This window comes from Lachnellula hyalina (genome assembly GCF_007821495.1).
Source record: "Lachnellula hyalina strain CBS 185.66 chromosome Unknown contig00066, whole genome shotgun sequence".
Taxonomy (NCBI): Eukaryota; Fungi; Ascomycota; class Leotiomycetes; order Helotiales; family Lachnaceae; genus Lachnellula; species Lachnellula hyalina.
In genome coordinates this window covers 74,661-96,128 of record NW_022157180.1, presented here as the reverse complement: position 1 = coordinate 96,128, position 21,468 = coordinate 74,661, and the positions used below count along the sequence as shown (strand labels likewise).

At 46.6% G+C, this 21,468-nt stretch overlaps 5 protein-coding genes across 5 annotated transcripts; 2 read left to right on the top strand and 3 right to left on the bottom strand.

Annotated features, from left to right (window-relative positions):
* Positions 1-1,069: 1,069 nt before the first annotated feature.
* On the top strand, positions 1,070-2,281 carry LHYA1_G004531 (uncharacterized protein; the record flags this gene model as incomplete). Its single annotated transcript, XM_031149490.1, has 1 exon — positions 1,070-2,281. One exon carries the CDS (start codon positions 1,070-1,072, stop codon positions 2,279-2,281), a length of 1,212 nt encoding a protein of 403 aa, XP_031005373.1.
* Positions 2,282-3,234: 953 nt separating this feature from the next.
* On the bottom strand, positions 3,235-6,298 carry LHYA1_G004530 (uncharacterized protein; the record flags this gene model as incomplete). Its single annotated transcript, XM_031149489.1, has 4 exons — positions 3,235-3,709; positions 3,915-4,643; positions 4,946-5,632; positions 5,706-6,298. 4 exons carry the CDS (start codon positions 6,296-6,298, stop codon positions 3,235-3,237), a joined length of 2,484 nt encoding a protein of 827 aa, XP_031005372.1.
* A 2,721-nt stretch (positions 6,299-9,019) lies between these two features.
* Positions 9,020-10,205, bottom strand: EO (2-methylene-furan-3-one reductase; the record flags this gene model as incomplete). Its single annotated transcript, XM_031149488.1, has 3 exons — positions 9,020-9,890; positions 9,951-9,977; positions 10,033-10,205. 3 exons carry the CDS (start codon positions 10,203-10,205, stop codon positions 9,020-9,022), a joined length of 1,071 nt encoding a protein of 356 aa, XP_031005348.1.
* An 884-nt stretch (positions 10,206-11,089) lies between these two features.
* Positions 11,090-13,017, bottom strand: LHYA1_G004528 (uncharacterized protein; the record flags this gene model as incomplete). Its single annotated transcript, XM_031149487.1, has 3 exons — positions 11,090-12,312; positions 12,360-12,728; positions 12,777-13,017. 3 exons carry the CDS (start codon positions 13,015-13,017, stop codon positions 11,090-11,092), a joined length of 1,833 nt encoding a protein of 610 aa, XP_031005349.1.
* Positions 13,018-13,964: 947 nt separating this feature from the next.
* Positions 13,965-18,158, top strand: Smarca1 (putative global transcription activator; the record flags this gene model as incomplete). Its single annotated transcript, XM_031149486.1, has 5 exons — positions 13,965-14,687; positions 14,733-15,200; positions 15,246-15,996; positions 16,044-16,626; positions 16,673-18,158. The coding sequence occupies 5 exons, from the start codon at positions 13,965-13,967 to the stop codon at positions 18,156-18,158; spliced, it is 4,011 nt and encodes a 1,336-aa protein (XP_031005350.1).
* Positions 18,159-21,468: the final 3,310 nt, after the last annotated feature.

Sequence of the window (21,468 nt, the reverse complement as noted above, 5' to 3'; positions counted from 1 at the left end):
AAGTATATATATCAGTCGACTTATGCATTTGGGACTTTCAATCTATCCAAGGTATCATGTCACTCATATGAAGACGTATAATAGTTAGTTAGGTGCATAGCGACTAGGAAAAATGGGGAGAATAATGAAATAGTCTGACCATAATAAGGTCACCGTGAGATATTGTGATTGTGAATGATTCATGGAATTAGGTGTTGTGATTACTGAACTAACTAAGGATCACCAGGAAGACCCCAGCCCGGTACCTCATTGGCTACAGGTTCTTCTCCAGGAAGTTGATGTACCAAGCACTGCCTCCAAATTTAACAATCGCAAGTGTCCGAAGCTCCGGTGAAGTTCTTTCCACAGTTTCCACATCTGTTGCTGTCGACTAGCTTGACTTCAGGGTCGATGACATGGCCATTGGTTGGCTGGATGTGACCTTGGGTTTGCATGTTGCTTGAGTGTAACGGCGAACGTTTATCGACTGTTTTGATGGTAGTGGTAGTAGCGGTAGTGGTGGTGGTAGTGGTGGTGGGTTGGGTTTGGTTAACTTTCAATTCCTATGGTGTAAACGCTTCTTTTTATAAGCAAAGTTCGCCCTCTGTTTCGGTCTAAACAACTTGCAAACAGCGTCACTATACTATAAAGTATAGCCTGGTGTTATTACCGTACTTGAATAGTTCAAGTTCAAGTGTCAACTACTGTTCCGCAGAATTGACTAAAGGTATGATCGAGTATGGCATGGCATCATTTGACAGCAGGTGCATGGAGATTGTAGTATTACGTGACTTAAGCCACAAAATGCTTAAAACAAAGCAATTGTATAGAGTCGTTAAGTTAATAAAGAGATTCCTCATGCAATTGACGAACGGAGTAGAGAAGACAGAGAAGTTTTGTCTCAGTTCTTGTTACAGAATTGGGAAAGGAACAAAGGCCGCCTTATCTTTACCGCTACAAAGCAGAACAGTTTGAGAAAATCATATTTAAATATCAATTCCACTCTCCATTTTGTTTCTACAACTACCGCCAACCTTTCACACACCAACAAGTTTCACCAGACCACAATAAACACGGACTTAACATCATCATGGCAGATCGCTGTGTCAAGCCCGATGACAACCTTCTCAAGCAGATCTTCACTCACCTACCAGAGACCATTTCAATCTTTCTTCAGAATTGGGATAAATGTGTCTTCAAAGCGGAATTTCTTTCTGATTCCGGATATAACTACTCTGCATGTGTAGTCCGTCTAGAGGCTGAGAGCGAGGATCTCAAAACGTTTCCTACAATTGCTGCTCTACAACAAATCGCTGCGACCGTCGTCCCTAAACTTGTCCCACAAACCTTTCAAGTCGGCAAGGCGGAAAATCTGCAAGGAAGAATATTCGACTTCTCAGTGACTGAGTTTGTGGAAGGGGATCTCTTGGAAGATGTGTGGCAACAAATGAGCACCGAGGAGCAGAGCTCTGCTGTAACTGAGATTGTCGAAGCACTCGAGAAGTTCCACTCTATTCTGCCGAGTGATAAGGGAGTCAAAGAAATCCTTGAAAAGACGCTTCGTGAAGAAGAGGAGTTGAAGAGTTCCGAACTGCCTCAGTCTTTCGGGGGCCCCCATACAGGAATTTTGAATAACGGGCTTGGTTTATTGGGCGCTATGATAGAAAGGCGAAAGCTCAAGAAACCATTCTGTTGCATGGAGCCACTTGTTGATTCACAAGGCATCAGGATTCGGTCCAGTTTTGAAGAGCTTGGGTCGACAGTCATCAATAATTCCGCTATTGAGAAATGGCCAGGGGAAGCCGTACTTTGCCACAACGATCTCAATCCACGCAATCTGATCCTCCGATCATGTGTCACCTCAGATGGTAAATCCGAATACAAATTGGCCGGCATCATTGATTGGGAACTCGCCGGATTCTACCCAGCTTCGTATGAGTTGAGTATGCAAGATACATACCTGGGCAATGCCAATCGACATGTATCATTCTATATGCTATTGAAACAGAAGATGAGAAACTTGGTACCACGATCCTCATCCCAGATGATACTTTCACAAGCCATGGAGCTCGTCTTTGAGTCCCAGCAGAGGCTGTTATTAGACGGCAATAACATCGGGGCTCACATTCGGAAGAGGTTCATCGAGTACTTAATGTTGGAGCTTGATGATGATCCTTGTATTGGTTGGACAAGAAGCCCACAGGCTGGACCGCTTCTTGAATACTCTAGCGCTGCTTTTCAAAAATTGGAAAATGATGTGATTGAGGAAATGGTTGCAAAAAGAAAAGCAAAGGCAACATGAATGCTGCTAGAGACACCTAATGGTTCATCTTTTCTTCGCGCGATGCCATTGCCTTGCCTAAATCTAAAGTATTTGAAATTGATCGATAAGACAAATTATATGTTGCAAGTGCGTGACTTTCCCAGTACCATTCAGCGTAATCGAATAACTTTTAGGCCTGGAGATAATCGTCCCAAAGTCCCCTCTGCTTGAAATTCGTCGCCGAAATGCTATATGATCCCCGAACGTGTTCAAATTATGTTTCAAGCATGACTGAAATATGAACAAGTGCATTTCATTACTTGAGAATATAAAAAATATATGAAGGATTGATACTGCTGGGATACGGGCTGTATCCCGTTATTTCCAGTCATGTGATTTAGTGGGGCTTAGTCAGCGGAGAGGTTTTTTACCTCTTTGTCTCTTCGCTTCTCCCACTTCCGCTTTCAGACATCCATCGAAAACACCAACCGATTATGACCACCTTTTACTAGCTAGTACGAAGTGATCTAATGGGTATCCTGTGATACCAATAGCTATGCTACTTTACTAGAAAGGTATAGCTAGAGTTATTCATCATTATTCCCCGCAGACTTAGTAAAAGGAAAGATAATAGAATAAGTTACTAAAAAAGTAGCAAAAAGCAAAACATACAACAGCAGGTATTCGCTGGTGGTCACCCACCCAACTACTAATCTGCCGATCTGAGGCTTGTGTATGGCAGAGCGGACGGGATGCCCAATTCCCCTCAGTCTATGGTCGTATGTGGTATCCTTTTTTACTATCTTGAACTATAATAGACATGGAGTAAGTTTTTGTAGGGCATTAAGCATCCCACCCCACCTAAGACAATTTCCTCATCTAGAAGCACTATAGTCTCAGATCGGCACGACACTATTGGCTATGGCGATGCCAGCGTCTCTGCTCGCTGGCGTAAAATACGAATTGTTAGTAACATAGTCCGGAATCCAACTCTAGCAGATAAAAATATGATGCCGTTCGTAGTCTTTCATGCCTGTCTCATTCTGGGATATTCCACAGCGTCGACGAGTGACATGCTGGTCCGCTGTGAAGCACATAGCATGATCGCACATCCAACATGGCTCTTTTGGTACAATGTGCACATTGAGCCGTTTCTGGACTGCAACAGTCGCGAGGCAGAGCCGTGCCAACTCGTTGTTGAAAGCACGAACTATGCCATTTTCAAGTGGTGGATCCAGTAGTTCAGACCAGTAGTCAATTGAGACTGCAGGAGATATGACAGAGGCGTCGAGCCGCTCTTTGGCCGAGTGCTCACAACCACCAGAACAGCCTTTTTTCAATTCTTTGCCCGAAACTATCGAGGCAGATTCATCCGGATCGTAGTCAAAAGCAAACGCTGTGCCGTCCATCTTCTGGGAAACTCGAAGACAATTTTGCAGGGACCTCTCTTCATTTGTCTTTTTCGGACTACAGGCTTTCTGTCGGTTTGGGTACCTCTGGTCAGCGGTACCAAGAAGCGCAGTTTATAGAAGCTATCATTTCTGTCTATGATCGCGGAATATGGGTTGCTGATCTTGACATCATAAAGGCCAGCAGAGAGTGAAATTTAGCGTCTGAAACTCGAGGCGAAGAAGCTGCGAGTGTAACTAACATTCCTCTTAGAGAAGATTACCACGCTGTTTTTGCGACTAATCGCTGCGTGGCACACTGTGGCAGCTGCTTAACTGGGTCACTGAGCATCTTCTGTGAAACATATATAGAAATTTTATATGTAATGGCCATGACAGAATTTAGCTCCTTTGGTTGGAGGTCGAGATGACCAGTCTCGAGACAGGCAATACAGGCGAACGCGTGGCCTAATGGTGGGTCGTGGTCTCCGTCGCGTTCAGACCACCATTTCCACTTTTGCAACGGTCGAGAAGTTACTTTTAAATCGATAGTGCTGCTAGGTAAAGTGGCATAGATCTGTGAAGCCATTGCCAAGGCATCTAAAGAGGCTAGTTGCCGATCCAACTTTTGACCTTTAGGTGAGAAGAATTTTATTAGTTTGGCTCTTAACAATTCGTGATCTAGATAAGAAGAATCTAGTGACAGTTGTAAATAACGCAACTGTGTGATGTTCGTGGTGGCTGTTGGTTCTCGGTTAGGGGCAATCTTCCGAAAGACAGCTGTCTTAGCGTCGCCAAAGACAAACTCATGCCGTATGGGAGCTTCATCATTCATACTTGCACGGCAGAATATACTGAAAGCTATCTGTATCGAATAGAAATCAATCGATTCAAACTGTCGATCGATGAGATATTCATCTGCTCCCCCTTCAAGCCAGAAGCTGGGTGCCCATCTCGTTTTTTTTTTTTTGGCTGGCTGCGCCATGCCCTTGGTGAGGGTTGTATACTTGGCTCTGGAATATAGACCATCACAGCAGCGTATCACCAAGTTGTCAAGGTCACTGCTGAATGAGTGAATGTTCTCGCGTAAACATTCCAATCTGCCTTCAAGTGTGGAAAAAGAGCAAGTAGAACTTGCATGCGGGCAAGACCGAATACGGGTGGAGAGTGCAACTTCCTTGGAGCCAAGAAATCCGGACATCTCCGCTGGCCAAAATTAATTAATCGGCTTTGTATTGTTTGCTCTTCCTTGTTTGCATCGAGATACTGTTTCGTGGTAGAGAGTATAAGTTCCTGTCCAGTAGATAGAAGGGACTTAGGTTCTTTCCATAACTCCTCGACTGTAACATTTTCCGTCGTTGAAGCTTCTTCCCCCCTGGCAGATTTATGCCTTTTTGCGTTTCCCTGCTTATTCAAGGTTTTGTCCGCGCAGCATTCAGGTCTCTTGGAGCTCAAATGTGTGAAGAGATAAACTGTAAGCTGCAGAGGTCCCGAAAGGTCTGAACTTGAATGACCCCGTGAGCTAATTAGACTCCCAATTGTAGTCTGAAGGAGCTGGTCAAATGTAATGCGAGAAGCGTAGGCGCCAGCAGTAGACGTTGTTATAACCGGATTCCCATAATACTTCAGATACGCGAGAGGCAAGGACCAATATATACCGTCATCTTTCGCTATGCGGGTATTCTTCAAACCAAGTGTAACAACGCCACCCTCGGCAACCAGATGGTCATTCTGTGGAATAGCAGTTGATGAGGAACCCAGGGCATACAAGTCGGGGTAGATGTGCCAAGCTGACAAACCTAGGAGAATCGCGCCTTCCTCGATCCTCTGAGGCATTCCAATAATTAGGTTGTCTACTGCTTTCATCGCTTTGGTCCAGACTTCCACTACATCGTCATAAAGAATCGATCCCTTTGCGACAGGAATGCTGATGTTCTTTAAAATCAGCATCAGCTGCGTTTGCTGGACCCTTTTAGCTTCATCGGCGGTCTGTAACCAGGCCCTAGTTCAGCATCAGCATCTAAAACCACTGGGAGATCTCCACCTTCTTCTATTAAGTATGAATTTGAGCTTACCTTGCGCTACCATCCCATTCCGCTAGCTGTTCCGTGCTTATTTGAATTCGCGATGCTTGTAATTCGGAAACTTTGAAAGTTAGATTATTACAATGCTCTTGCAATATAGCTCTCCTCCGAATCACCAGCTCAACCCATATAGCGATAGCCTCCGCTTGAGGCCATTGACATGCCAAGATGCAAGCCAGCAGGTGCATTGCGATTGCGCTCGTGCCGGAGGTTGCCGCCGCCCAAATTGTAGTACCATCCGCACCTACATGGTCTCGAAAAGGACCATCTCGGGAACTTCCCTTCGGATTCACATTAGGCATCTCCGCGATCTCTGTTACTCGTCGACCATAAGCTTGAATCAGGTGAGGAACTTCAGGCAATTCGTCTTCAAAAAGTGCGCCGAGCTTCCTCGCGGTAACGTGAGTCGAACCATTCTCTGCATCATGTTTGCGTTTGCTGGATAATGCGTTACCAAGACCTTGATACTCTACTGGTGCCTCCATTTTAAACAGAGCAAAGTCGAAATTTATGCTGGCAAGGGCCAGCGTAGTCTCTTGTGTCCCGGTTATTAGCGACGCCGCTAACTTGCCAATTGAAGCCATACTTCTTGGAACGGGTGAGAATTGTATGCTTGAAATATTGTGACCGCAATGGTAAGGGATGTGGGTTTGGAAGGGAAAGTGAGAATGCGGGATGGCGCAAAGTGCTCTTGGATATAATAACAATCGTGATCCAGTGGGGCTATGTCTAGGAGGGGCTGACGTTTTCAAGTAACAAGTCATACTCGTACATGCATGAAGAATCGAGTTATATTCAGGCTGCCCAGGCATTCTCACCCTCGGCTTAGGTACTGTACAGAAGCAGCCTTCTTTTACTCACCGAGTCACAGGTAGTAGAGAAGCGGGTAGACGCGGTTTCAACAGAAATGAGGCTTACGGTTATCTGTATCCCAGAATCTGGTGCTTGATTGCAGCATCTAGGCGGAATCTTGTATCTCAGAATTCAGACTTTGGAGCAGAGCTGGCTGAACGAAATTCTTAATTCTGAGCTTCACTTCGTTACTGTAGTTTGCGCAGTCCGGTGCAGGTGAATTCCAAAAACGGGTTTCAACTGGCCTTGTAGCGTCAGGGGCTTCCAGGTTCCTGTGGGAGCCTTGAAAGTAGCCTTGAGAGGCTTAGCACTCTATTAGCACTGCGTTTAGCACCCTAAAGAGCAGTAAATTACACGCGTGACCGCTACGCCTGCTCTCCAGATTATGAATTTTGAAGGTATTAGGTTGCATTGCCCCGATTCCCGATTGTCTGCCTCTAAATTGGAAAGTGGGAGACATTAAATCGCGAGCAGTAGAAAAGCCGGTAGATAGCAAGAGCGCAGAACTTGGTTGGAGGTCAACCGAATACAGCATCCCGTCTTTAGCGGTGTCTTGCCTAACTTTTCAAATGTTATCCCTAATCCTCCTTTCCTATATTCCGGCTAAACCTAGAACGGCTTTTTGCTTTCTGGATTGGTTTTCTCTTTAGAAAATGCTTCATGTAATTTGGGTAACTAAGAATTGAAACCCTTATGCTGAAATGTGTACTATATAGCTAAATCTTAAATATGCTCAAGTAGAATTAGTTAATTTGAATCCGGAATTTAGTGTTTTGAATCCTAAACACAGTTCTAAATTGAAGCCTATGCTAGGTTAGACGGTTGAGATAGCCCAATTATCCTCAGTCTATGGTCGTATGTGGAATGTAAACGCATTATTAAAATACATATATGGAGCATTGCTGCTTATTAGAGGGTTCACTGATAGCAAAGTTGGGAAGCTGTTGTTATTGAAATACGCTAAGCGGATTGTATACCAACCGACTACTCTCAGAACTGGATTATTACGGTGGATATGAAGAGTAGACACGGAGGTGAAGGATGATCTATTCAGTCTAGGCTGGGGAAGCTAACATAGTGATTGCTACTGTAAATTTGTAAGTACATGTGCCTGAAACAGGTTTGAAATGATTCTGTCTTCAACTTACTATGTATCAAACACTCATTGTCTATCCGCCTCGCCTTGAACCTCTCCTCGATTCCTCAATTGCCTTGGCACATCACCATAGCAGATACAAATGATAATGGGTAGCCAGTCAACAATACTAATGGTGGAAGACTATTGTTTTGGTTTCCGCCTCGACGAGGAGCCTGAACCACTATCTCTACCGCATCCCGTTGACCGAGAGCCGTTAATACAGTCACGCCGCTTGTAGCCTGATGCTGACACTCAGCACGTTGATGTGTCCATGTCCTGTAACGAGCGCAATTCATGTATTCCATGAAACCTATTCTGCATGGTATCCAGGTGCAAATGGGGGTTTCGGCGGTATGCGGCTGTAGTTGAGTATTGATATCGTTGCCGGGATCCAATTCTGCGGCCCTATGTTCCAGCTTCTCATCGATATCATTGCCGGGATCGGGTTCCGCAGCAGTGAGGTTCGTGTTTCCGTCTCGGTCTTGCGGTGGAATTCCAGCTTTTTCGGCGTCATCCACTGTGTGCTTGAAAAAGTGTCGGCGAAAAACCTCGCAGGTAGAATGGAAGATAAGCATGTAGTTTGAGTAGGGTGTTGGCCCAATTTCTGATCTTTAAAGTTTCTTCTGAAGTAACAGGTGGAAAGTAGGCAGCGAGTGACTTTATGTAAAGCTGGGGTTGGATTAGAATAATATAAGATATTAAATCTCGGTCTCCCAGATGGGACCCTAGTTATTATAGGACCTGGATTTGATTTTAGTCTAGCTCGAGCTCATGAAACCATTAGCTTCATGTCATCTTTCAGGATTACACTTTTCCGAATATATATATTTATTCTATGGGGCGGTTTGCATTATCATATTTGTCCATTTATTGGGGTTGCAAAATATCACGTTGTAATGGCATAGCAATATTGTATGAAGGTTGTGGGAATTGGATAATGCATAATAGCTATATCACTTAGATAATGACTAGTTACGAGCTTGTGTTTAAATGCTTATAAGTTTTAGATAAATCTTCATTTTGGATTCTGGCTACTCACACCTTAAGCTTTTGAATACGAAAACATAAAGGTTCCGGTTATCGGTATTTCATAACCGTCTCCATAGATTCCAAATGATACCTTACCATGGATGGAAAAGGCACTACACGTCATTTATAATGTGTTAGGTGGCATGGGACATTAAATGTCAATTAGCGGCTCTCGTAGGGAAGGCTGTAGACACTATTGGTTCTTATTTTACATTTATCTCACCCAAATTCCAGACTTCGCGAATACTTCACGGCCTGTTAACAATATGATAAATCACCCCGGCGTTCAATCTATATTGATAACAAATTTCCCAATCCCTCCCTTCCCATCCAAGACCTCCTGGCAGCCCTGTCTCACCCCCTCAACATCGGAAAGCATCACCTGCCTCCCTACAATCGGCTTGATCTTCCCCTTGTCCACCCAACGAGCCAGCTTCTCCAAGTCCGACCCCGCCGGATTCGTAAGTAGAGCGCTATAATCCACGCCAGCCCTCCTCGTCCAGGTTCTATAAAACCAGTCCACAAGATCCAGGAGAAGCACCAGCCAGCCCCCCACCTCGGGCCTGGCTTTCTTCGTCATGGCACCCGACGGCACCGTGGTAACAGACACAATTACACCCCCCTTTTTCATCATCCCCAGCCCCGCCAGCGTCATGCCCGTATTGTCATACATGAAATCCACCACGCCCTTGCCCACCCTCTCCACCACATACTCTGCGCCGCCCTTATAATCAACCACCACATCCGGCTCCCCATCCCCCAAGATCTCCCTAATCCTTCCCATCTTCGCCGTCGACACCGTAGTAATGACCTTACTAGCCCCAAACACATTTTTCGCAAGCTGCACGCCGAACGATCCCGTGGCGCTCAGGGCCCCGCCGACGAACACCGTCTTCCCCGCAAGCCCGATCTTGTCATCGCCGCGCTGCAGACTCTGGAGCGCAGATTGGGCTGCGAGGGGGATGGCTGCTGCGGCGCTGAAGGAGAGCGAGGTGGGCTTGTGGGCTGTGGTGGAGGTGGTGCTGAGGGCGTATTCGGCGATGGTGCCGCGGATGCTTGAATCGGCATACACCTCGTCTCCTACTTTGAAAGTTGACACGGAGCTGCCGATGGCGACTACGATGCCAGCGAGATCGTGACCGAGTTTGTAAGGGAATCTAAAGGGACGTACCCATTAACTGATGTTGGAACTTGGAAAGTCGGTAGGCTGAGCTTACGGTGCTGTCTCCATGAACTTTCCCATACTGTAGGTATTGTTAGCACAGAAATTATATGCCAGATAATCCAAGGCGCACTTACCCCGCTGCCATCTTGACGTCGATGGGGTTTACGGAAGCTGCGAGGACTTTAACCAACAACTCATCGGGCTGAGAGATTTGTGGCGTGGGGATAGTCGCAACATCGTATTCAGAAGGCTTGCAGTATCTCGGAAGGACTAAAGCTCGCATGGAAGAAGGTATTGATGTGGACATTATACGATGTGATGTAATGAGTTGACCCAACTTGGTTCGGAATTTGTGAAGTAATGGATTTATTATATCTGAGATTCTTCCATCGCGTCTTTTTGTATAAGTGACGGAAATTGTCTCGGAGAACATTTCTTGAGACTACTCTATATATGGACTGATTACGGTCTTCAGCAATTCAATTGTGGAACTTGGATCCATGGAGAACCGGCTATTTCAGGGGGAAGAACAAGCGAACGCCGATAGCCTCGGTCTTTACTCCGTGAACAAACATTACTTCAGAGTACTGTACCCTATGCAGAGCCTTTCAAGAATGCGAAATTTGACTAATTCATCGTTCTTCTTTTCTAGAAAGATGCCTTGAAAGCTGGACGTTGGATATTGGCACAGTAAGTGGGCTTCAAGGCAGACAAACAAGAAAAATGCCATTTACAATGTGCTAGGTGGCGTGGGACATTATTAGAGGTCGATGAGAGTAAGTGCCGCTTTGTGTGTCCAGCGTAGGGGAAGAACAACAATGAGCCTGGGGGTTTATAATTCATAGTCCTTTTGTGGGGAAGGCCGTAAAATAAAACACTGCAGGAGTTAAGGTATAATTGAAATGGGTAAAAGAAACTAGAAATAACAGCCAGTTGCTATTAAATTACCGACTCGCTTGAAAATTGGATTCCAGTATAGGATTTTAGACTAATAGGAAACACTAGATGAGAAAGAATACCTCAAGGCTGGCAAAATGCAAAATCACGCGTCTAATCTAAGTATCAAGTCATATCTGATGCATACATATGTAGCAATCTCCCAAAAACCTAGAGGGGTATCTAAACTCCACACCCAACAAGCCAATTTTTGACGCCTTATTCCTATCCCTTACCCCGATCCCATAAATGCACTCATACACCATAAAACTCATGACCAGCAGCCGCTTGATCAAGATCCATAAATTGGTCAATATCTGCCTCTGCGAACCCCATCGGAGGGGCCACTTGAGCTGGCTGTACGTCCAGGAATACATCGTCGGCAGGAGCACCATCTAAACCTCTGCTGACTTTGAAATCCGCAGGGACAGCACGGCCTAGCGTATCTTTTCGATTGCGTTTTCGCTGCTCGGGGTTGTTGTTCTTGTCGCGACGGCCATTCATCCACGCTCCTGCGTCAGTGGTGATGCCACTGCTGAGCTCCTCCTGGAACTTTTGTATGCCGCGGAGAATGGGTAAGAGAGTTCGCGTCTCGTACCAGCGGCCCTTGACATCGCCTAGGCTGCGGCGAGCTGCTGGTTCTAGCAAGCGCCATTCATACCATATTCCTTTCTTTGCGACATCCGCGACTTCGTTCCGGAAGCGGAGGTCGACGATCATGCGGGGAGGGAGGGCCGGAGTTGGCCATTCGGAACGGGTTTTGTAGGGGGTGGGCATCTCGACGAATTTGTAGACGTCGCCGACGAATACCACGGTGGAAGTGTTTGGGGGCGTGGTTCGCTCGATTAGTTTGTGGATTATGAGGACGACGATGTCGTTTCCTGGGACTCGGAGACGGACTGGTTCTCCTACCCATATCTTCTCGGCGCCTAGGAACATGCCTTTGTAGTGTATTTCATTTGGTCCAGCTAGGGCACCCTCTATCCGGTCAAAGAGTGAGTAGCTGGAATCGATGACTTTAGCAGCAAGAATACTGCCATCTACTACGTAGTCTCGAGATTGCCCGTCATCATGTTCTCCTCTGACAACCTGCTCCCAGGGAACTTGATCGTATGTAAGATTTTGTATGGCAGGAACTGTGGTATTTGGGACACTCCAAGCCAACCATGGCCGAATCGAGTTTTCGTCATCTTTAATCTGGTAGGCCTGGTGCTGGAAGGGGTTTGAAAGGGGCTGGATGAGATAGCGTGGCTTATTGTTCTGCAATCCGCGTTTTGATATTACACCCAGGCGCCAATTCATAACGTTGTTAAACCAAACCAATTCTCCCGGCCTGTAAAGATATTTTCCCCCTGGGTCACCGTCAAGCTTTTGTTCAGCGGTCTTCGTGGCCTGAGTATTCAACAGAGGTTGGTATGATGGTCTCGATTGTGCTGGAGCTGGAGCTGGTACTGGTACTGGTACTGGTACTGGTGCGCCTTCAATGATATTAGCTCAGGCCATCTAATGCAGTGGACATAGTTACTCTTTGGAGCAGCTGAAGCCATAGGAACAGGCTTCACCTCCCTCTTAACAGCTGTCTCTACCTTCATGGGCTCTTCCCCTACGGCCTCTTCATCGCCATCCGGGGAACATATTTTACATGAACAATTTCTGGGGTCACCCTCTGTGTCCGTACACAGCCACAGCATATGTGGGAAGAAGTCTGCCGGGCTTCTAAACCTCTTCTTCCGACCATGAGGATGCCCATAGAGGTATGCGTCTTGACGCTCATACACACCGGCTGAGTGTTTGCCCTTGTCTCTCTTGTCCTCCGCCAGCTTTTTGGCATTATATTTGACATGTTCCCACAACACATACCCTTCGGGAAGTTCGCTCACAATATAATTACGGTCTATAGAGGGGTTAGCTTGTTCGAAATTTAGAAGAGGGGACAAAATACCGGCCCATTCTTTTCCACCGAGAAGATGCATGTACATGCCACCTAGCTTCCGCCGCCAGTCCACTGCCTTGGCATCGTCGGGTTCAATCTTCCTATAACAATCTACATTTCCACTGGCGGCGTCCGGTGTACCGTTCAACTGCGCTGTTGTAGGTTGGTTGAGCTCTTTAGTACCGGAACGAGTGGTAATCTCGAATTGCCCGTCTGATCTGACAATTGTGAATGGCCAGTAGGGTGCCATGGTGATTTTCGAGGTGGTTAAGTAATATTTGTAGGCATCAATGGGAGGGAGTTGGTGTTATATCATGGGGAGGGAAGCTTGGACGTGAAGTATGGAAATATACGAAGTAGAGCTTCGAGATATCATTGTAAAGTACCTAGGTACGTTCGGATTAACCTTCGGGCCGCAGCGCGTTCCGTCTTTAGAACTGCCCCTCCTTTTTATTGTTATTACTAAGTATAATACAACGGGTAGAGTAGGATACTTCCAGGACGAGCATGAGATATTATTGCATGACATATACAGATGCGCAATACTGTATTTTCTCACACTTGCAAATAAATATTTTAGCTATTTAGTAGACCAAACTTTAAATGATACAGCCGCGCTCTACTTTTCTAGATTATATAACTTTTATAACACCTGGTTAAATTTAATTCTAAGAATTATATAGAGTATATTAGCGTCTTATCTATCCAATTGATTAATACGAATAAAATTATAATTGAGTTGTGGTGGTTATGCTGGGGTCGCAAAAGGGAGGCTTGTTTGCGGTCGTGGGTGTCCTCAACTATACAGTCTCGAGACAGTATAGTATTCCTTACTGTAAACGAAAGCGGTCTGGTATGGCAGAAGCTGAAATTCGCGTCCCCCTTTACGCGACCGACGCCCTGTGAAAGTTGATATCTGGTCAGCTTCTGCATTCTGTGCATTCCACCCCACAACACCGTCAATCGCACCAATATCCAGATCTTGCATATGGCCTGTGTCGTTGTAGTACCATTCAGTTTCCACCCTCAACTTTCTGCGACATACATGGATGTCACTATCCTTCACACAGCTCCTTGCTTTTGCCCTCACGCGCTCGGTTCTTGAACATCTCACAGTGTCGATTGACCCCGCCATCAACCTTTGAGTCCTCTTCTGAGATCACTTTACTACCAACCTTAGGTATTCACCCCTTCAACATGCAAGCTCCAAGCTCAGCAACTCCTTTGCCTGCTCGTCAAACTTCGGCTTCGACGTTGCTTGCCCAGTTCCTCCCCACCGCAAACATCGCTCACAAGATGGACAGGAAGACGCCCTCTCCGAATATACAAAAAGCAATCCCTAATTCACAACCCGATCTTGTGTCCGCGATACCCTATTCACTCCCCACCTCGAGCAAATTAAACTCCGATCTAGCTACAGGCATCACCAAAGAAGCAGTAGATCAGCACAACGTGAAAAATATGGCAGACAGTGACGAAGATGGTATTGCATATGCTACTCCATCTCGTCGCCAGCTGAGAGTACGAGTCCCAAATAAGTCCCTCAAAGCACTTGAGAATGTAGAGGTGGGAAGACGACGATCGGGAACCACCAAGCGAGAGCCTCGCACCTCAAGCGCTACCTCGACCCCGAGGGCGAGCAAGAGGGTTGAAATCCGGAAAGATATTTCGAATCACACGGTGGCCCTGCGAACTGTTTTTTTCATTGAGAAGAAGGACTTGCTATTACCCCTTTTGCCACCCCATAACCATGTCAGGAAGTTGATCGAGAAGCATGCACGACTGTCAGAAGATGAGCGTTCGAAGCTCCATCATGGGACGCCATATGAAGAAATTGAAGAGGCTCCACGCGGCATTCTTGCAACCATGAAACCATACCAGCTCTCTGGCCTCAGCTTCTTGGTTTATCTACACCGCAATGTAAGCTTCCTCTCACCTTTCACTTACTAAACTGATACTATATAGGGTCTCTCAGGCATCTTGGGCGATGAGATGGGTTTAGGAAAGACTCTGCAAACCATCTCTTTGATTCAGTATCTAAAGGAGCATGACCCAAAGGCTGGTAGAGGTACACTGCAACGACCGTTCTTGGTTGTCTGCCCTCTCTCTGTCTTGAGTTCTTGGATGGCAGAGTTGAAGCGTTGGGCACCTCACCTAAAAGCAGTCCGGTTCCACGGCCCCATCAAGGAGCGAGATCAGATCAAAAAAGTCGTCATGGGAGACGAGGACCTATATGGTAATGCGACTGCCCAGGGCAAAGCTAAGCAAAAGCGCCGAAAGCCGCAGGTCATCTCCCTAGACTCGGACTCGGAGGATGAAGAAAGTACTGGAGTCGACGTTGTCGTAACAACCTATGATTGCTTCAAGGCCGAGCAGAGTTGGTTCAAGAGAGCTCTTGTATGGCGATACGTGGTCCTAGACGAAGGTCATACGGTACGTTCAACCATCATTAGATCGGGCTCGGCTAACAGATCACAGGTCAAGAATCATGAGAGTCTTGTGTCAAAATCTTTGCAAGGCCTACAAGCAGAGTATCGATTGCTACTAACAGGCACTCCGCTTCAGAATAATCTGTCTGAACTCTGGGCACTGTTTCACTGGCTTTATCCCGAGGTTTTCAACGAACAGACGCTAGAATTGTTTGAGAAATCCTTCAATCTAACGAAGGGGCATTACTCCAACACCGTTGTGGTTGATTCTCGCCGACTTCTTGAGTTGATCATGCTTCGGCGCATGAAAGATTCGGCCGGAGTTAACCTCAACCTTCCTCCAAAGACTGAAGTTCTTCTTTTTGTACCACTGAGTCCAACTCAGAGAGCTTGGTACCAGCGTATCATCACTAAATCTGATGAGGGGCTGTTAGATGAAATATTCAAAACCAAGAGCGAAGATATTGGCGAGGAAGAAGAGGACGCCAAGAAGACCCGCGCTCTTGAGGTTTTAGGGGATGACTCTAAAATCGGAACTATAGAATGGACTGATGCACAACAAGTATTAGCTGCAGGCATCAACAGCGAGAAGCCCGCGCTGTTTGGTAAAAAGAATGATTATCAGCGTCTAATGAATCTCTTGATGCAGCTGCGCAAAGTCTGCAATCACCCATATCAAATTCCTGATGCCCAACCAGATCCTTACAGGAGTGGATCTCATGTAATCCATACGTCTGGAAAGTTCATCGTTCTGGAGAAACTTCTAAATGAGCTTGTCGTCAAGCAAAAGAAGAAGATCCGTAAGTAAACTTACGTCGCTAGACAATCACATGCTAACACTATGCAGTGATTTTCTCCGGTTTCGTTCAGACCCTCGATTTAGTCGATGAGCTGCTTCTCCTCTGTGGTGGTGATGGCTCTGAATATCGTTCAGTTCGCATTGATGGCTCCGTTCCCAGAGCGAGACGCAACCTTGGGATTCGACTTTTCAACAGTCCTGATACCAACTATAGGGTGATGCTCATTTCTACCAGAGCTGGTGGCCTGGGTATCAATCTAGCTTCGGCATCAGATGTCGTTCTGCTTGACCAAGACTGGAATCCTCAGATCACTCTTCAAGCAGAGGCACGTGCTCATCGAATTGGTCAGAAAAACCCGGTGACCGTCTATAAGCTCGTGTCTTCCGGCACTGTGGAAGAACAAATGATGGGCCGTATCCAGAAGAAGCTTTATCTTTCTGTCAAGGTTACCGAGGCAATGCAAGACATTCACACAAAGTTTGGGTCTGGAAAGAAATCAAAGAAGGGAAACTCCCTAGAACAGGAAGAAGACTTGCCACAATTGAGCACTGGCCAGCTTATGAATATGGTACGACGTGGTGCTGCTACTCTTGCACGACCTCAAATTGATGTTAATGAGATGCTTGACTGGTAAGTACATTTTTAAGCATCTAGTGGCTTCACTAACAATTTCCAGGGACTGGGATATGACGCTGTCAAAATGCAAAGATCGCCCTGTGGACCTTGATGTTAAGAAAGATGTCGTCGCTGATGCAAACGTTGGTGAGGAAGAAGAGGTTAAGTGGTTGACCGAGCAAGAACGTGTTGAGTCTCATGTTTTCGAGGGTAAACATTTAAACCGCGCCTCAAAGTCGGAACCCGAGACTATTGCTTCCCAATATGCCCAGATTGACCGGTCTGAACGCCGGAAGGGCAAGAACACCACTGTTATGGTCGATGGCTTTGCGATCTCGAAAGAGTCGATGGGCTGCAAGGATTGGGAGGCTGTTCCAACGTATGCAGGAACTAATGCTGCGTATGCCGAGCCAAAGCGCGCCAAGAAAGTTCCTATCGTACCCCAGAGCCATTGCCAGGTTTGCCTTGATGGTGGACAATTGGTCTGCTGCCAAAGCTGCCCTCGGTCGTTCCACCTAAATTGCCTGGACAAACAAGCTAGGACCAAGGCTTTGGGGTTTCAATTCAACTGCCCTCAGCACGAATGCTTCCACTGTCTCCAGAAGACCACCGATGCTGGAGGTATGCTTTACCGCTGCAGATGGTGCGAGCGTGCATACTGTGAGGATCATCTTGAGTTTGACGAAACGGAGCTCATTGATGACAATCTTCCCGAATATGAAATTCTAGGGTACCCGTCACGAGACAATGCCTTCTACGTGCGATGTCCCGCTTGCCGTACGCACTTCATTGAAAGACCAGGCGACAAAAAGCTATGCGATGACATGGCACACAGCATCAGCCTCGAGCATGAACGCCGATTCAAGAATTCCAGCACGCCCTCGACGCCTATGACAAATGCAACGACTCTTGAGAGCACTGCGGTGAACACTCCATCTCTCGACGATGAAACCGGCTGGGGGCTTAACAATAAGGGGGCAATTAAAGAGGAGTATACTAACGGTTCCTTCAGGCCAAATTTTGCGCCCTCAAATGCCCAGCCCGCTTCCATGGTCCAAAGTTGGCCAGCGCTCAACAGCCAAAATAACGATATTTCAAATGGAAAACAGCAAAAGCCATCTTCGAGCGCCCATCCGAGTTTTACGTATGATTTGTCGCGCTCTGGCTCGAATCATCCTCATCCTCAGTACCTCCCCCAAACAAACGGACCAGCCCTGTTCCAGCCGAAGACGTTCCCGCCCAGAGTTGACCCAGCTTCCTTAGGGAACGCATCTCATCACAAGGCCACGAATATTGCGGCCCGTGACACAAATACAAGCTCCCCTTATTTCGCTTCCCACCATGGTCACGTGTCTTCTAATCAGAAAGCCAGTCCTCCATCCATGGCCAACCGCGTCGTCATAGATCTACTCGATGATAGCGACGGAGATGATTTTATTGAGGTAACATCAGTCAAGAAGCGGAAGATTTCTCCAGAACTCTCTAGCCACCCATCCTCTTCTTCGAACAAACGTCAAATTCCTTCGGCGTATTACGGCCAGCAGTAAATTTAAGGTGTTTTGAGAGCAGATTGAAAAGTTATGATACTCTTAACGACAAGTATAGTCTCACCGATTTTTTCTCTGATTTGTCAGGTTGTCAGTGGTCTTTTGTTTTCGACGGACCGGTAAATTTGGTTCCAAAACCCCACCCAGATTCTGCATTTCACGGCGTTTATGGTATGGAAAGGTGGGAACAGAAGGGAATGATTGTCCTCGTCATAACTCGACGAGATCAAAATCGAGATACAAGCCCCGCTGTAACGCAAATATGGCTGGTGGCACGATTTGTTTTCGTGGCGTTTTTTACATGGTCTTCCCCCCCATCCCTCCGTTTTGGAGGTGGAGATAGGAATCTGGATTTGATACACTTTCATGACATGTTAAGGAGTATGAGGAATATACTTAAAAGACGAGATGGTGAGAATGGGGCGTTTTTAATAGAGGCAAGGATGGGATAGGATAGGATGATTAGGATGGACACATAACTGATCGTATGTATGTGTAGAATAAATAGACTTATTGCAAATGCAAATCTGCGTATGATTTTCGGGTGTGTTTCTGTATATATGTGTGTGTGAGCAATTTGCTCTTTTGGTTTCCTCGCATTCCTCTCTTCGTTGAAACAAGCAATATCGTATAGTTACTATATGAACTTACGGAAAAGGGGTCGATCACATGACCTGAATTAGCTGCAGCTGTACCCTGGTTTTTGACCTTATGAGATGCTAAGCAAGAGTATATATATTCCTCTATGCATGTTTATCCTACACAGTTTACTTTTTTAATTCTTGCTTCTTTAGGTACTATAAACCTCTAAGAAACTACACGTGATAAAGACTCTCTTCCATCCTGTGCAGTTTAGTAAGATCTTATATCCTCAACTTCACCACCATATATGCAGAAGCAGAAGCAGAGACGAAGAGATTTGATGAAGGTACTTATCTTGTCGAGAGATCGTTGTATGTTCCCTTGATACTGTGGTACTGTATGCCCCTCCTTGTTCTTCTGTTCAGGCAAGCACATGCTCACATGTTTTACTTCTATCTACCACGGATTATCTCTAACTATAAAGTATGCAACCTTCATGCTGCCTATGGCATCCAAGCATGGGTTGGGTCATACATACATACATACATACATACATACATACTGCTGTGCAACGCAATTTGAATCCTCGGGTAGCATTGATGACATGCATCGCCTTCCCCTCAACGGGCTTGGCTTTGGGTATTGCTGCAAGTCTCGTTCGCTGATTTGATTCTGCGGGTGATTATAGTAGATATGGTGACGTGAGGTGGGATTGAAAGCTGGGCAAGGACTGAGCCGGATTGGCGTTCGTGAATGAGGGGAGAGGAGAGTAGCGGAATGAAGCAAAAGAGCTACGATATCAGATGAATCGTCGTTCTGTGTCTCAAGCCCGATTATTCCCTAAGGTAGTCAACGACTAAATCCTTTCATGAGCAAATATCTTGAGGAAGGAGCAAAGGGGCGCAGAATTAGTCGTTGTTCCTTCCTTGTTATTGCGTTACTCCACCAGCATAAAGCACAACCTTGTGCAGCTGTCTGGCTGGCTTTACTGAAGCATACATGTACCTACAAAACACACAAGAACATTCCAGTATTTAAACATCTCCAAGATACAAACAAATCATACACTCGTCAAGATGGCATCAGCTGCACAAGCAACTACTGGAGGTTCGTCCCTTGCCCCTCATCGCATCACATCTCAAGCTTTCCCCCTCCCTGATTCAACAGATAGTCAGGGCCTATTCTACTTTGAACACGATATAATGCTCTCGACACTATCCTTCTTGTTCCCAAAGAACTTCTGCAAATCGAATTACTGACTCCATGCACCTGCAGATGTAGTCTTCGACAAGCAAGCAACGGGCACCACCTCCAATGACCCCTTTGCAGCTCAGCGTAACGCCGATACAAATGCAAGTGCAAATGCACATGACAAAGGCACCGAGAATCCAGTAGCGGCAACGGAGGACAAAGGCTTAGAGCCAGTTGAGACGAGTCAGGGCGACGAATGGGGTATGTCCCTCCTTCTTCTTCCCCTTCCCACATTTCAAACTTCCTTCATTTACACCCACGCATACATGATAACCAAATATCCTCACAGATGCATCCAAAACCCCACCCTCGCGCTTCCAACAGCGCAAAGGCAGTCTCTTCGCCACGCCCGGCTCCCGCGACGGCCACGTAGCGCGGAATACTGATCGCGACGCGGCATATCATGCGAAGCTGAGCGAGCGTGGTTGGGGCTCGGGTGGCAGCGCGAAGGATAAGGAGAGGGAGAAGGATAGAAGGGGTAGTAAGGTGAGTAATTGATTGGGGGGAGGTAAGTTGAGTTGGGCGCTTGCCTGTTGCATGGCGTTAGGTTGGGTTGAGAAGCAGGGAATGAATAGATGGATGGAGGAACGAATAAACGAACGAATTTGTTATGCTGGAGTGATCAAACGGCATTTGATACGATACCAAGGGATGAGGATTATGATCAGAAATGGAGTGGAGTGGAGTGGAAATAGAAACAGTACGACTTGTTACTTTGAATGGAACACGCACAAACACAAACACAAATTAGGGATACTCGCTGCGTTACGTTGCGTTGCTTTTGTACTATGAGAAAAATACAAATACCATACATACAAGCAAGGAGACAAAAGTGAAGTCTATCCTGTGGCAAATAACGCCTTCCATGCAATATGTGATCCGAACGCCTATAATGCACTCCTGTTCCACCTCCACATCAACTTCACCAATCTCAGTCGTCATCCACATCAATAGCATCCGGATTCACCGCAGCAGTTGCCGCAGCATCCCCATTGATATTGCCAATTTGCGGCCCAGTACTAGCAGCAACGAACCCAACCGGTGCTCTCGCCTCCCTCTCCAACGCCGCCATGGCATCCGCACCATCGCCCTCTGCTCCATCACCCTCTTCACCCCCACCAGCCTGCTGCTGTCTCGCCAAAGCCTGAGAAGCGATAAAGTTAACATCAGTATTATACTGCGCCTGCACGCTCCTCTTAATACGCAGCATCTCCTTGAACGTATCCTCGTTGCCATGCTGCACCTCAAACTGTTCCCACTTAGTCCAGAACGTCGGGCTAGTCCGGGGGTCACAGAACTGGCTCGCGTGGCCGTAGATGGCTCTCGCGCGGTCGATTTCGCCCAGGCGTTTCTCCATATCGGCGAATTTGAGACACATGTCGCGGGCGTCTTTGTCGGGGAGAGCCGCGATGGCGCGCTCGTAGATGGGGCGTGTGGACGGAAGGCCGAAGTTGGAGGCTGATTTCGTAATGTAGAA